A 16749-nucleotide genomic window follows, 5' to 3' on the forward strand; every position below is an offset into this window, starting at 1 on the left:
TGTTTTTGTGAGTTTCATTTAATAAAGATGTGGAACTCTACGTACGCTGCGCCTTGGTCTGAGTATGATTACAACGACGATCGTGACACTGGCTGACTTGCCATTGACTAGGAGTGAGTGTTTGCTGTACGAGGTGTCCATATTGAGTCTGTCAGCGGGGCTCAGTGCCAGCTGGCTTTTCAGCCTGACCACCGCAACATGGCAGCACCAGAGAGCGAGGGGGAGGTAGGAGAAAGAGAGGGAGAACACTGTGCTTGTACACACCTTAAGTCTGCAGCAAAATTGGTGATGTAGTTCCGCACGTCACTGTTCATTTTATCCACCCGGTAAGAGCTGTGGGCAGAGAAGAAGCAATGTTACTATGTCCACTGCTGGGGGAGTCAATGGATGCGGGTGGGACTGAGATCACGGTGCAACATCAATGGATTCTGATTGAATTTGTATGTTTGTGGAGACATCAAATGTTTGCCTGTGATGTTCACCATAGTGCAGCAAACATTAGGGTGATACAAGAACATGTTTATGGACAAACTGACCACCGTAACAGCAACTAATGGCCATGTGGAAGATGGTAAAAGGTGTAGACTGACAGTGGTGTCAGTAAATGGTGCTTCATGGCAGACAGTACCTCATGTTATTGGGAAAGTGAAAGGGGGATACCTAGTCAGTTGCACAACTGAAATTTGTCTTTCGCATTTAACCCAACCCCTCTGAATCAGAGAGGTGCGGGAGGGGGCTGCCTTAATCGACATCCACGTCTTTGGCGCCCGGGGAACAGTGGGTTAACTGCCTTGCTCAGGGGCCGAACTATTGCCCGGTGTCTGTATAACACACAGACAGACACACTAGACATCATGGGGGTATCCAATTATGATGACTTTTAGCTTTAACGTAAGGTGCACACAGTGGTACAATTCAAAAACAAAATGAGTCTTAAGATCATCAGCAATGATAAGTAGACCAGGCTCCTTTACCCATGAAGTGTAAAACACACCCAATTAAAAGAGGATCTCGTCTTGAATAAAGTCATTTTCCTACGGCAGATTAATTGTGCGTAACTGAGGAGTAAAATGCAACTTAAAGTTCCATCCATAAACAATGAAAGCAGCTCCAGCTTTTAGCTGACAACATCAGATGAAACCGCAGCACATTGACTGACGGAGATAATGTGCATTACTTCACCCATCCCCACAGCTACGGCGTAAAAATGACTAGTATAGTCGACAGAGCTTAGACAATCTGCTTCACAAAAAGGCGACCCTTCATTTTTTACCCCTGCACATTTGCCTTTAATGTCTCTAAGTGTTGCTAATGCACTTCCCATTGGTGACAAATATGAAACTATGATATGACGTAAATCTCTACCTCCCTTCTCACTTTCTCTGCCTGCCTTTCATGCTGGCTGTGACTGGGACCTTATGTATTCTTTCAGTGGTTAAACAAAGATGCTTTTTAGATAAAGTCATTGTGCTGAGTTCTACCAAAACGGTGAGAGAGAGAGAGGGGAAAGTCATATGTAAGAGTACAAAGGAGAGGGAGAATACTGCAGCTAGGAGAAAGATAGTGTGTTATAAAGCTGGAGAATGAACTCCAGAGAGAGAGAGAGGGAGGGAGAGTAAAAGGAAGAGAGGGGGGAGAGAAAGAGAGTGCATTAAACCTTGAGGGTGAACAGATGAGGGCAATAGGCACACACTAGGCATTATAACTTCTGGGAAATGCGTCTGCTCTATAACAGGAAGGACAGCATCCCAGACAACCAGAACTAACAGCAAAGCCCAATAGAAAATAACCACTGTCTGACTGTTTACTGTCCGTGGGACTGAAGATAATGAGTAGTGAAGTTTAGCCTCGACCCCGGAAGATAAGGGGTCAGGAGACAGTAAGGAAGTCAGAGGGGCCTACAGATGGGTTTAAGCCACATTATAAATCCATTATAATCATGAGCGTCTAATTATGATTAGCCATTATCATCATCATCCCCATCATGAACATACAGTAAGAGATAAATAGCAGGTACATGGCAAAAAAAATATAAGTCAATGTTTACATGACCCATTTTCAAACAGCCCCTTATTTACCACTGTTTTTAAGAACCATTCACACAGACCGGAAACCTGTGTTTTGGTTACAGGGTCTGGGAAAATGCAGGAATCATGACTAGATCTTTAGGTGGGTTTTAATTGACTATGCTTTTTTACCCCTACCCCTTTCAGATATTCCAGAAAGCTGGTATAAAAAAAATCAGCCATGGTTAAATAGTGGGATTTTGGTCTGTCTATTCACTGTATAGACTACGCGCATGTTGGTGTTGCAGTGTTGGCCTACCTGGTTCAAGCCAGGCTGAAGAATTCTGCCTGTAGAGGCTGTAGCTCGGTTAAAAGCGTTGGGCCAGTAACCGAAAGGTCGCTGGTTCGAATCCCTGACCAGACTAGGTGAAAAATGTGTTAGTGTGCCCTTGAGCAAGGCACTTAACCCTAATTCCTCCTGTAAGTGACTAAAATGTATGAAAGGGATATTATAGTCCATAATGACTGTACCCAGGCAACAATGACTTTAACTATGAGGGAAAGTACCACACATATCTACTGTATATAGTAGAAGTCTTATGGGAACAGCTCAACAAACAACGAATCAGTGTCTCAAACAGCAACTAATCAATGGAATGGGATTTCTCTCCGACAATAAGATGTGAGAAACAAGCGTTCATATGATCCGCAATCCGAATGACTAATTGCCTTATGTCACATCAGTAACTAACGAATGCTTCATGCATGTTCATTTTAATGCATTACGAATGCTACTCAACAGGCTAATCATAATTTGGAGAAAAAAAACCAGAGTTATTTTAAAACCTGCCTCAAATAGCTGGGATTGATTTCGCGTGGTGTAGATTACATTTACATTTACATTTAAGTCATTTAGCAGACGCTCTTATCCAGAGCGACTTACAAATTGGTGCATTCACCTTATGATATCCAGTGGAACAACCACTTTACAATAGTGCATCTAAATCTTTAAGGGGGGGGGGGTTAGAAGGATTACTTTATCCTATCCCAGGTATTCCTTAAAGAGGTGGGGTTTCAGGTGTCTCCGGAAGGTGGCGATTGACTAGATCTTGTCCCCCCCCCATTCCCAATGAGAAGGCAGCCATTAGAGAAAGTGTGCCTCTCTCCAATGAGTGGGGAGTGCTCCTCTATCAAGCGCTATGTGTACCATGCCTGATTGACTCATTAACTTTTCCTGCTATGCAGTGATGCTTTATTTAAATGCCTTTCCAGTCCTATATCATCACCAATAATACATCCCTTAAATGAGTTTTGCTAGTCCCTTGTATCGCGGCGTGAAATCCGATACAAATTACATTCATTTATCTTAGTCTACAACCTACAGCTTGGGACCCCAAGGCACCTTTTGGGGGGGGGTGAATTATTATTAATTAAAACGTCAGTCCCCTCTTGTGGTGGGGCGTTTCAGCTGAACGGCCTAGAGACAGGCTTGTTGATGGTGATGGATTCTTTATTGGTGAGAAAGTGGATAAAGAGCCACCCTGTCAGCTATGAGAGGGAGGTGACACAAACCAAAGGCTGTTCTCACTTTAACACAATTAGCTACAGGAACCTCTGCCGTCAAATTTACACCCACCGCGACCCTGAGGGAGAGGAAATTGTTTCAAGTGGGAACAGAAATCCAACCTTGCTCACACAGGTGCCTCAAATCCAATCCAATTCAGTCCAAACAAGCAGTGAGCCATGATATTATGAGAGCTTTCATGTCAGGTGCCACTCAGATCAGCATTACCACTCAGATCAGCAGTGCCACTCAGATAAGCATTACCACTCAGATCAGCATTACCACTCAGATCAGCAGTGCCACTCAGATAAGCATTACTACTCAGATAAGCATTACCACTCAGATCAGCAGTACCACTCATATCAGCAGTACCACTCAGATCAGCATTACCACTCAGATCAGCAGTACCACTCAGATCAGCAGTGCCACTCAGATCAGCATTACTACTCAGATAAGCATTACCACTCAGATCAGCAGTACCACTCAGATCAGCATTACCACTCAGATCAGCAGTACCACTCAGATCAGCAGTACCACTCAGATCAGCATTACCACTCAGATCAGCATTACCACTCAGATCGATCAGCATTACCACTCAGATCAGCAGTTCAGATCAGCAGTACCACTCAGATCAGCATTACCACTCAGATCAGCATTACCACTCGCATTACCACTCAGATCAGCATTACCACTCGCATTACCACTCAGATCAGCAGTACCACTCAGATCAGCAGTACCATTCAGATCAGCATTACCACTCAGATCAGCAGTACCACTCAGATCAGCAGTACCACTCAGATCAGCATTACCATTCAGATCAGCAGTACCACTCAGATCAGCATTACCACTCAGATCAGCAGTACCACTCAGATCAGCATTACCACTCAGATAAGTGTTACCACTCAGATCAGCAGTACCACTCAAGCATGGAGCCCCATACTACAGCCAAATCTGGACAATTTTTTGAGCAATGGCAGAGATCAAAAGTATGGCACAAGCCCGGGTCTAAAACAACTAAGATATAAAGTCTCTTTTGAGTTCCTAATTAGTCAAAATTAACATGTACAATTAGTAGGGCCAGGAGTTTTACTGACCATGTGACCTTACCAGGCAAAACTCTGGGCCTCAAGGTCAGCCTGTCACACCCTGATCTTTCACCTGTCCTTGTGATTGTCTCCACCCCCTCCAGGTGTCGCTAATTTTCTCTGGTGTATTTATCCCTGTGTTTCCTGTCTCTCTGTGCCAGTTCGTCTTGTATGTTCAAGTCAACCAGTGTGGTTTTTCCCCGTGCTCCTGCTTGTCTATGCTCTTCTACTAGTCCACCCGGTTTTGACCTTTGCATGTTTCTGGACTCCATTCCTGCCTGCCTGACCATTCTGCCTGCCCTGACCTCGAGCCTGCCTGCCATTCTATACCTCTGGATCGCTGAACTGGTTTTGAGCTTTCACCTGTCCACGACTATTCTCTTGCCTACCAATTTTGGATTGTTAATAAACATCTTGGACTCTAACCATCTGCCTCCTGTGTCTGCATCTGGGTCTCTCACCTTGTGCCCTTTTACAGCCAAAACTACTGGGCCCAGAGGTGAGGCTCAAACTTCAATAGATGCAATAGCAGCCACAGACAGGCAATACCGGAACAGTCCTGGCGTGTCACAGGAAGACATGGTAAGACAAAGAGAATATTATTCAGTCCATTCAGTCATGAAGTAAAGGCCTCCACAGCAGGCATTCTTCAGCCTGGCCTGAACCAGGTAGCCCAACACTGCAACACTAACATGCTGAGGTAGCCCAACACTGTCTACAGTGAATACAGGAGGAACTTCATCAACTGTCTCCATACTTGTGTTGTCAATGGACTCTGAGGCAGGGCACGGGGCCGGGCAACATAAAATGATCCATATAGATATTCCTCTTTCACTAAAAGCAGCAGGCTCCTGGACTAACTGCTGAGAGAGGCATTATCCAGAGAGACCCTCAGAGCATAATACGTGTAATGGATATCTGCTGCTCCATCCTCTAAATCACTCCCTTTTTAGTGGCATTCTTAATGGAGTGTAATTCTTAGTACCCAAATCCCAAAACGGTGTTGTTTTCATAGCTACTGGTTTTGGATCATAGGCTGATGAAGGGCATTAGCAAAGCCACTATCATCACATAATATAATAAACCTCTGCATTGTGTAGTACTGCGTGAGTGCGTGTCCAATCGCACTGACGTGCTTTCACACGTCAACGACATATACGCCCACAGAGGACTTTTAAACCGTTCAAAATTCATTTCAACTTGTTATCAGACAAAATAATAATAATCCTTTCCAAAAAAAAACAAGCAGTGTAAATGAAATGTAATTAACACCCCAGAATCCTGGGTAACTCATTTTAATTGTGTCATGCTGACAGTGGTGTGAGTACTAAGGGATAGTGTTTGCTACACTTGCTGTGATGTCAATATTTTCCAGGAAAAAGCCTTGCTGTACCCTAACGGTAATTTAGCAACCAGTGTTGAATGGTAATGAGTAGAGCTGCTGCAGCATGCAGGGGTTGGGGAGGAGAGAAACACACCACAGTCATACAGAGTGAGGTAGGCATAACTGGATCAAGACCAACATAGAGCTGATGCGGCAGTACAGCAGGGATACCACGAGCACCGTAGAAATGGATAGAGATACATAGAATCTCCATGACTGTCACGCCCTGACCTGAGAGATCCTTTTTATGTCTCTATTTAGGTTTGGTCAGGGTGTGATTTGGGTGGGCATTCTATGTTTGTTTTTCTATGTTTGGGATTGCTTTATTTCGGCCGGGTATGGCTCCCAATCAGGAACAGCTGTACATCGTTGTTGCTGATTGGGAGTCATACTTAGGCAGCCTGTTTTTCCTTTGGGTTTTGTGGGTGAATATTTCCTGTTTAGTTTTGTTACACCTGACAGAACTGTTGCTATTCGTTTTTGGTTTATTTTTGTAAAGTGTTCATTCGGTCCATTAAAATTATTCATGATGAACACATCCTCCGCTGCACCTTGGTCTCATTTTGACGATGGCCGTTACAATGACAAGAATTACAACAGTCACGTTTGCATTTACCTATGGCAATAGGTTTCACACTGTATTAACAACACAACTTTGACATCATGTTACATCAATCTCTATACTGGCACTTTTGCTGGTAAGTTTAAGGGTGTCAATCAAATGACCAAGAAGAAATATAGAATTTTTGGTATGCCAAAATATCACCGACAAAACATTCCCCCTTTCCAAAATGAAGACTGTGCTAGCACAAAGCAGCCTGTTATGCGAGTGCCAAGAAAATAATTCATCTAATAGAGATCTGTACATTGATAGAGTCCAGCACATGTCAGTCACGGTGTCGTACTGACTGACACAGCAGAATAGAATAAGCAGACAGAAATATGAGGTTCTGAAAGTGCTGGTCTGGGAGGAGGGTTTTACAATGGCACATTAATAAAATGGACTCCGGAACTCTCCTGTTATTACTGTTTCCATATTCAACCATGAACAAAGAGAGACGAGTGGCCTTTGAGGAAGAATGAAAGGGTGCTTGCACTGGCAGACAGTGGCGCTACATTAACAATTACATCAGGGAAAGATGGACTCGCCAAGTACAATTTAATGTATTTATGTCTGATATAATGCTTAAATTAAAAACGCAATAAAGAATAAACTATAGCTGTGGCTCAGAGAATAGTGACTTTCTCATACCTGCACTGACACAATGAAGAACACCTTTTATTCAAGACAAAACTCTAAAACCATTTAGACTGAACATCTATGGGAGATGGATTTTACACTGAGATCCACCTTTGAACTACCACAGGATCTCATAAAATGACTATGTTTTTATTGCAATATAACTCTGCCACTGCTCTGCGACCTAAATTGACAAGGATATGAATGATATATGAGAGTGCCCCAGGGGTGAAGGTGAGGAAGTGCGGTAACAAGGAAATGGGAGAAACACTGGGCAAACACAGCAGCCATTGACAAGGACAATTAACAAACCATACAAGGACAAGAAACAGCTCATATGAAAAAATACTACAGTTTACAATAGAATACTACAGTACTTACTATAGAATTCTATAGTAAATTGTAGAATACTGTAGATTATTCTACTACATACTGTAGTACCCCTCATTCATGTGTAGTACTTACTATAGAATTTTGTAGAATACTAAAGTAAATACTGAAGTATTATCTACAAAAGAATATTACAGTAAATGTCCACTAAAACACTACAGTCCGGGGCCTCCCAAGTGGTGCAGCATCACTACAGCCTTGGGTTTGATCCCTGGCTGTGTCACAACTGGCCGTGCCTTGGAATCCCATAGGGTGGCGCACAATTGGCGCAGCATTGTCCGGGGTAGGGGAGGGTGTGACCGGATGGGCTTTACTTGGCTCATCGCACTCTAGCAACTCCTTGTGGCGGGCCGTATGCCTGCAAGCTGACTTCAGTCATCAGTTGTGCGGTGTTTCATCCGACACATTGGTGCAGCTGGCTTCCGGGGTTAAGCGAGCGGGTGTTAAGAAGCAGCGCGACCTTCACCTCTCCCGAGCCCGTTGGGGAGTTGCAACGATGAGACAAGATTGTAATTGGATAACACGAAAAGAGGGGCAAAAATCAAATCAAATGTAACACTACAGTCTGCAAAAACACTACACTTTTTTAACTATAGTAAATTATACAGTATTTCATTTCCATATACCCTGTCCATTCCCCTCCCCCATATACCAATTTGTGCCACCCATAAGTGAGAAACCTGCATGCCAAGTATAGACCATATTGTGTTCTATACAGGTTCTAGAATATATTATTATCCGTTCAGACCCCAGTCCTACCTACCAACAGGTTATGGAAAATGTGCTCGTTTAGTATTTCTGCAGTAGGTTTCCTGAAGGAGAAAGCTACCACTTCTATGTCAAAGATAATAAAACAAAAACACTATAGTAACTACTACAGTAATATCTGCAAAAACCCTATCATAAATACTACAGTATACTACAATCTGAAAAAACACTACAATAAATACTACAGTATAGTACAGTCTGCAAAAACACTACAGTAAATACTACAGTATACAATCTGCACTATATTAATTACCATAGTACATACTATAGTTTTCTTTTACTACAGTATTTATACTATAGTTAACAGTAAATACTACAGTAATTGTAAATACTACAGTACTGTAAAGTCCGCAAAAACATTTCAGTGAATACTATAGTATTATACCATAGTATACTATAGTATTTTTTCATGTAGAAGTAGACACAGAGGAAATAACCTGTGTGCCCCTTTAAACACTATGTGTAATTAATTCAAGGCTCTAAAACTATTCTGAAATCAGATTTGTAATGGGGAGACATTTCTATGGAAATAACAACATTGGATCGTTTTGGTTTTAATTTTCCTCACTGACTTTAATGTAAAGAAAAAGAGAACTACAATATGCAGTTTTATAATCCAATAACGACATTGCCTTCCAACAGAGTATGTAAAAAGGCAAACAGCAGCACTCTTGCCCCTCTTATTGAATCATCTATCTAGGATATGTTTTTGCTTGTGCCATTGTTAGTGTGTTAGAATTTTGCTCGTCTCATCCAAAGGACAAGTATTGTAATCTAATTTCATGTTAATCTGCTGCATTTGTTCTAACGTCATGCCATCATCATCCTAACCTCGTTTCTTGTGTCTGCATCATGGCCTATCTAATCCTTTCCAGCTTTCATTCATTTTATGCCTCCAGTGCACACACTTAACAAAGCTTTATAAACAATGACACTAAAAACTTTTTGCTATAGAAATCAAATCTGATTAATTTATTAATTCATTTGGTATTTCTACAAGTTCTAGAAGTTGCCCTTATTAACCACAGATCTAGGATCAAATCTTTGGCATTTCATGTGTAATGGGGGTCAGTGTGCTGCTAATAGCTTAGCTTCCTCCCATGTCTGACTGCCCCATACTGGGCTCGAACCAGTGATCTTCTGCTTCGCAACATACCTGACCGCCCTCCTTGACAATGTTCCAACAGGTTGAGGCACCCAAAAGGTACCGATTTGGATGGCTCCATCCGCGACATTTCAAGCTAGCTGTGGAGTGAGCTTACGGCACGTTCTTAACTCAGTTACACATGCTTGGATACTTTACATGGCCTACCTCTGGGAGTCTAGGAGTGGTCTCTGCATGACAGACTTGACCAGGGCGTCTGGCCGGACCGTCTTCACGGGGGAGGTCTTGGGGCTGGAGTCAGACTCTCCACTCTCCTCATCACCCATGGCTTTGACGTAACTGCTGCTCCTCATCCTCCGACAGGGGATCTCATCGTCCTTACCTCCCCCTGGGTAACCACTCCACTCATCCTGAGGTACCTGGGGGGCGGGAGATAGAGAGAAGGGTTGGGTACCCTGTAACAGAAGTAGTAAGATTGTAGAAGATACTGTAATGTAATTATAGTAAGAGTACTACAGATACACAGGTTTACCTCAAAGTTTCTTTGGTCCGACTTGCAGTAACATGTACTTACCTACATGGTACAGTAGTTACTGTAGGTAGGTACAGTTTATCTTTAAACTATATTGTTACATAGACCTGAAAACAGTTAGCCATTAGCTGTTTGGTTTTGGTATGTCAGGAGAGTTGTTGTTTTCTCAATGTGGCTATTGGCTCAGCCGTAGTGTAAAGCAGACTGATCATGATCAGATCATGTTTATTGGTAAAATGAAGGTGGTGAGAGTGGGATCATAGAGGATCAAACTAAATAGGAGATTCATCCACAGTCACATTTAACCACAGCTCAGGCAAAGATAGGTACAGTACATCACTTGTAACGTTATGTTATCATTCTCTCTCTATGGCTAGTAAGACATTTGCAGCTGAGACAAAGCTCTTGCATGGCATCATCCCCATTGGCAAGATGTTTTCTGACTCAGACTTGTTCCCTTGACTGCAATCTGTTCCCAGATTGAAACTCAAAGCGAGGTACGTGCAGTGTGATCGTGCTGTGTTTACCCAAGGTTGCATTACACATCATAAGGCTCTTCAATATTGAATGTGAGAGCAGCATCAGAGATGTGGTGTCTCCTGCTTTCAGAGTGTTACATGTTGCCTGATAAACCACAGCAGAGCAGCGGTAACACTGTTTGACATTGCTGACGGATGGTTTACTTCCTGACGCAAGACGTCTATGAGCAGTAAATAAACCATGCAAGAGAACTGTTCTAGTTCAGTTGAATAAAATAGAATTGGGTTTAATTCAATATAATTACTTCAAAAATATACAGAGTAATTGAGGGTCTATTTGTTACGAAAATCCCTTCTGAAATTCAAAAAATCTAACTAAAATCCTAAGCCTAACACAAAAGTATCATATTCTGGTGTTCTGTTTGTATAATGGCAGTTGTTGAAAGGTTGGGGAAACTATTTGAAGCTGCTGGACAAACGGCTAGGGATTCATTTAATCGAACTGATGACATCATGCTGTTTACAAACTCATTTAAATATCACAGGCTCGTTAAATAAAGAAGTTAGCACTAAAGTCTCTCTCTCTCTCTCTTCCTCTCTCTGGGCTCTATTTTCGGCTGGCAGAAAGGCGGTGCAAGTGTCATACGCACGTTAGTTAGCAATTTCGTCTGGCACTGACATTTTCCAGCCCTAACACCAGGTTCGGTAATTTACCTGTCTAACATCAGCTCGCTTGCACTGAGGTGGGAGGGGTGGCAATATTTGAGGTTTGTCCTTAAAAACAAGCGCAAAAGTGACTATTTCATGCAGCGCTAATGGGCCGTTTTACAGCGCTAATGGGCCATTTTACAGCGCTAATGGGCCATTTTAAGACCCACAAAAAGCAGGTCTTAACGGTCACGCAGTTGATAAAGGCATGAATTTAGAGAGCGGAAGTGCAGCCTATCCAGCCATGAAGCACAGTGCCCATGGAAGGAGAGATGTGCCTTTTGTGCCGATGAATCTCGTATTTAGAACAAAATCTATGATTGGTTTCCCCCCATGTAATTTAACTTATTAGAAAGATACACCGTCCATTGGCAAATTCGTCTGCTATTTCTGGAGAAGTGCAAATAGGATCTGTAAGATGGTTCCATGCTGTTTATAAAACATTACATTTGCGAGCAGTATAACGGTGAGTGGACATTCCCTCGATCTCTTTATATTTTTGGTATTGCGTTAGGTTTGTTACAATAGAGCCCTCTCTATCACAGTTTTGCTTTACTTCAAGTACAGCAGAGTTCAATTACCGCAACTATCACAGCCGATACTCCAGTACCATTTTCCGGACGGTAGCAGAGTGAACAGTCTATGGCCTGGGTGGCTGGAGTGTTTGGCAATTTTTCGGGCCTTCCTCTGACACGGCCTGATGTAGAGGTCCTGGATGGCAGGGAGCTTGGCCCCAGTGATATATTGGGCTGTCCGAACCACCCTCTCTGTAAGGCTTTGCGATGTATTTGCCATACCAAGCATTGATGCAGCCAGTCAAGATGCTCTCGATAGTGCAGCTGTAGAACTTTTTGAGGATCTGAGGGCCCATACCAAATCTTTTCAGCCTCCTGAGGGGGAAGAGGCGCTGCCCTCTTCACGACTGTGTGTGTGGACCATGTTAAGTTCTTAGAAATGTGGACGCCAAGTCACTTGAAGCTCTCGAACCACTCCACAACAGTCCCATCGATGTGGATTGGGGCGCACCCTCTTTCTCCTATAGTCCACGAGCAGCTCCTTGGTCTTACAGATGTTGAGGGAGAGGCTGTTGTCCTGACACCACACTGCTAAGTCTCAAAATGAACCTTTATTTAACTTGGCAAGTCAGTTAAGAACAAATTCTTATTTTACAATGACGGCCTACCCCGGATGACGCCGGGCCAATTGTGCGCCGCCCTATGGGACTCCCAATCATTGCCGGTTGTGATACAGCCTGTAATCGAACAAGGGTCTGTAGTGACACCTCTAGTACTGAGATGCAGTGCCTTAGACTGCTGCGCCACTCGGGAGCCCTCTAGACTGACTCATTGTTGTCTGTGATTAGGCCTACCACCGTCGTGTTGTCAGCAAACTTGATGATGGTGTTGGAGTCATGCGTGGTCATGCAGTTGTCGGTGAACAGGGAGTACAGGACGGGACTAAGCACACACCCCAGAGGAGTCCCAATGTTGAAGGTCAGCGTGACGGAGGTGTTGTTGCCTACCCTCAGCACCTAGGGCCGGCCCGTCACGAAGTCCAGGATTCAGTTGCAGAGGGAGGGGTTCAGTCCCAGGGTCCCTAGCTTGGCGATGAGCTTGGCTTACCAATGATCTGACAGTAGAGAGCTGGCTATAGTTATTAGGGCTTGTGTGTTGAAAGTCATAAGGCCCGTGGGTCCACCGCGCTCTATGGCAGAAATTCATAATATTATGACTCCATAATGTGCCATGATGATGCCACACAAATAAGCAAAACTGGGCCACACACACATACCAAGGGAGTTATCATTTTATATCCTTCAGACGACACACACACACACACACACACACACACACACACACACACACACACACACACACACACACACACACACACACACGTTTGTTGTACTATCCTTGTGTGGTTCAAAAATGTATTCCCCTTAACCTAACTCTAATCTTAACCCCTAACCCTAACTCCTGTCCCTACTTCTAACCCTAAACCTAAAAATGTTCCTTGTGGGAACCGGCAAAATGTCCCCACTTATCTAAATTGTTCTTGTTTTACTACGCTTGTGAGGACGTCTGGTCCAAAACACACACACACACACACACTCACACACACAAACACACACATACATATACAAACATTGAACGCTCACCAGAGTCGATGGGTTAATTAGGTCTTCAAGGAGTTAGATATTTTTAGACGTCTAATTAAGGAAGGAGCGCCAGAGGACAGCCATACACTGTGGTGAGATTTGTTTAATTTGGGATTTGCTAATAAACTAGATAGACGGGTGGATTCCCCCCCCCCCCCCCCCCCCCCCGTGTAGAGACAGCGAACCAGACATCTCTGTGTCTCCCATCCTAATGAATACACACACAGCACAGGGCTGTTTGCATGGAGGAAGAGAACATACAAATCTACACAGTCGTGGTCCAAACGGTTCATGCTGCTTGCAACATGATAGAATATACTAGAATGTGTACTTAGTTATCTATGGGCAGAATGTAATACATTTATTCAAGTGAGGAGAGCCACTACAAACTATACATGACGGCAAAACACGAGAGGCAGAAAAAGGACACATTCTGAGATAGACTGTAGCTACTGTATATCTCCTCTCCCAGACTATGTTTGGGCGTTCACCTGTATGTGGCCTCAGGCCTCAGCCCTGATCCTGTCCTAATAGGATAGACTATACATTCTAGATTCTAGTCCAGTTCTCCAGATAATGTGTGAATGACCTGTACTGAATGTGCATTTCCAGGCCTGCGCTCTCAGCCTTGCTCCTGCCCCATAGGCCTCCCCAGGGGGATGGGCTGTAGAGTGTAGGCCCTGCTGCTGCTCCTGCAGTGCATTTCATTGATTAACTCTGCAGCTCCGTTCCACTCAGGTCATCTCCCGCTAGGAACATAAGTCAGCGCCATTAAAACAGGACCCAGCCAGAGTAGAAAGGGGGAAAGACCTGGCTTCCCTGGCACGACGTCGCTAAACACCTCAATCAGTGATAATCCCTCCCCGCTCCATCATTTCTTCAGAGAGGATTGTGGGAAGAGAATGATTCAGTGTGTTTTAGCGAGGGGTGTTATTTTTTTGATCTCCCCTCCCGTTCTGGCTCTCTCTCTCAGACTACCTTGCTCTACCTCTCTCTTTCTGTGTTTCTTGGTCCTGGGTCTGGGTCTCACTGCCTGCCTGGTAGGCTGCAGCTAATGGTCTTCTCTCCCGTCATAAGGTTGTTGGACTCCGTTGTCAGGGCAATGAAGGCTGGGGTCTCTATACCTTACTACCTCAGAAAAAACGTAAATATCACCTTTACACAAGTATTCAGACCCTTCACTCAGTACTTTGTTGAAGCACCTTTGGCAGCGATTACAGCCTCGAGTCTTCTTGGGTATGACGCTACAAGCTTGTCCCACCTGTATTTGGGGAGTTTCTCCCATTCTTCTTTGCAGATCCTCTCAAGCGCTGTCAGGTTGGATGGAGAGTGTCGCTGCACAGCTATTTTCAGGTCTCTCCAAAGATTTCGATCGGGTTATAGTCTAGGCTCTGGCTTGGCCACCTGAAGCCACTCCTGCATTGTCTTGGCTGTGTGCTTAGGGTCGTTGTCCCGTTGGAAGGTGAACCTTCGCCCCAGTCTGAGGTCCTGAGCGCTCTGGAGCAGGCTTTCATCAAGGATCTCTCTGCACTTTAATCCGTTCATCTTTCCCTTGATCCTGACTAGTCTCCCAGTCCCTGCCGCTGAAAAACATCCCCACAGCATGATGCACCCACCAACATGCTTCACCGTAGGGATGGTGCCAGGTTTCCTCCAGACGTAACACTTGGCATTCAGGCTACAGAGTTCAATCTTGGTTTCATCAGACCAGAGAATCTTGTTTCTCATGGTCTGAGAGTCCTTTAAGTGCCTTTTGGCAAACTTCAAGCGGGCTGTCATGTTCCTTTTACTGAGGAGTGGCCATCTGGCAACTATACCATAATGGCCTGATTGGTAGAGTGCTGCAGAAATGGATGTTCTTCTGGAAGGTTCTCTCACCAAGAACCTAGTGACTATCAGGTTCTTGGTCACTTCCATGACCAAGGCCCTTCTCCACTGATTGCTCAGTTTGGCCGGGTGGCCAGCTCTAGGAAGAGTCTGGGTGGTTCCAAACTTCTTCCATTTAAGAATGATAGAGGCCATTGTGTTCTTGGGGACCTTCAATGCTGCCAAATCTTTTTGGTACCCTTTCTGAGATCTTTGCCTCGACACAATCCTGTCTCGGAGATCTACCAACAATTCTTTCGACCTGTCTTGTTTTTTGCTCTGACATACACTGTCAACTGTGGGACTTTATATAGACAGGTGTGTGCCTTTCCACTACATCAAGTTGTATAAGCATCACAAGGATGAACAATAGAAACAGGATGCGCCTGAGCTCAATTTAGAGTCTCATAGCAAAGGGTCTGAATACTTATGTAAATAAGGTATTTCAATTTGTGTATTTTTAATAATTTGGCAAAAAATTCTAAAAACCTGTTTTCGCTTTGTCATTAATGTGTGTAGATTGATGAGAAAAAAAATATTTTTATAAATTTTAGAACAAGACTGTAACGTAACAAAATGTGGAAAAAGGGAAGGGGTCTGAATACTTTCCGAATGCACTTTAGCTATAAATGTATTTTATTATTATTTTTTTTACCTATGCCCTCCTTTGAGTGTAAGGCTTTCGAGCGAGGCTATAGCCCATCTCTGATGATGTGGGTTTATTGTGTCTGTCTGGTTCACCCTCACAGAGAGAAACTCTGTGGTTTCTGCAGTGCTGCAACTTCACTCTGCCTTTAATCACAGGCTTTCTCACTCTGAACGATCCACCTTTGGCAAGTCAACATGGCAGTTCATTGGTTTATTAAATCCTGCCGCATTGCCTTATCAGCAAAACTATCAAAGCCTAATCCTTGCTTTGTACTCTTCTGGAAGGAAAAGAGAGTTGTGTTAAATGGTGAAAGTGAATTAATCAAGACTAAGACAAACCGTAAACAAAGATATTGTGTTGTGGCATTTTGGCCGAGCAGTGTGCCAAGAGCAGCAGTCGGTAGTAAATCTGTATCTTGGTCAGGTAAGCTGGTCACGTCCAGGGCTTAATTGCATTGTCACTGTCACGTTACTGCATCTAAATCAAACCTGCTGTTCCTCCCCAACAGGTACTAACGAGGGCCTGTGTGTGTGTGTGTGTGTGTGTGTGTGTGTGTGTGTGTGTGTGTGTGTGTGTGTGTGTGTGTGTGTGTGTGTGTGTGTGTGTGTGTGAATGGGTTCATGGCAGGGTAATTGGGACTAATTTGTGTAATCAGTCTGCCAGAGAGAGAGAGCGATGGTTGATGCCACATATGATTCCCAACATTTGTAATTTCAGGAAGAAGCCAACTGTACTCTATCTCTGTCCTGTCCTCTGCACACTAACGAGCTGCAAAATCTGGATCCCTACAAATCAGCTGGGCTAGACAATATGGA

The 16749-nt window shown here is 43.8% G+C and overlaps 1 protein-coding gene across 2 annotated transcripts in view; it reads right to left on the reverse strand.

The window, feature by feature from the left end:
• Positions 1-16749, reverse strand: part of LOC115162474 (disks large-associated protein 2) — a 179990-nt gene that overhangs the window by 27662 nt on the left and 135579 nt on the right. For both annotated transcript variants that reach the window (XM_029713806.1, XM_029713808.1), the window contains exons 3-4: positions 9750-9961; positions 265-333 (exon numbers count right to left, since the gene is read on the reverse strand). In XM_029713806.1, coding sequence (XP_029569666.1) covers positions 265-333; positions 9750-9961 — 281 coding nt within the window. The remainder of the gene's footprint in view (positions 1-264; positions 334-9749; positions 9962-16749) is intronic.

The sequence above is a fragment of the Salmo trutta genome, chromosome 25 (genome assembly GCF_901001165.1).
Source record: "Salmo trutta chromosome 25, fSalTru1.1, whole genome shotgun sequence".
In the NCBI taxonomy this organism is placed as follows: domain Eukaryota; kingdom Metazoa; phylum Chordata; class Actinopteri; order Salmoniformes; family Salmonidae; genus Salmo; species Salmo trutta.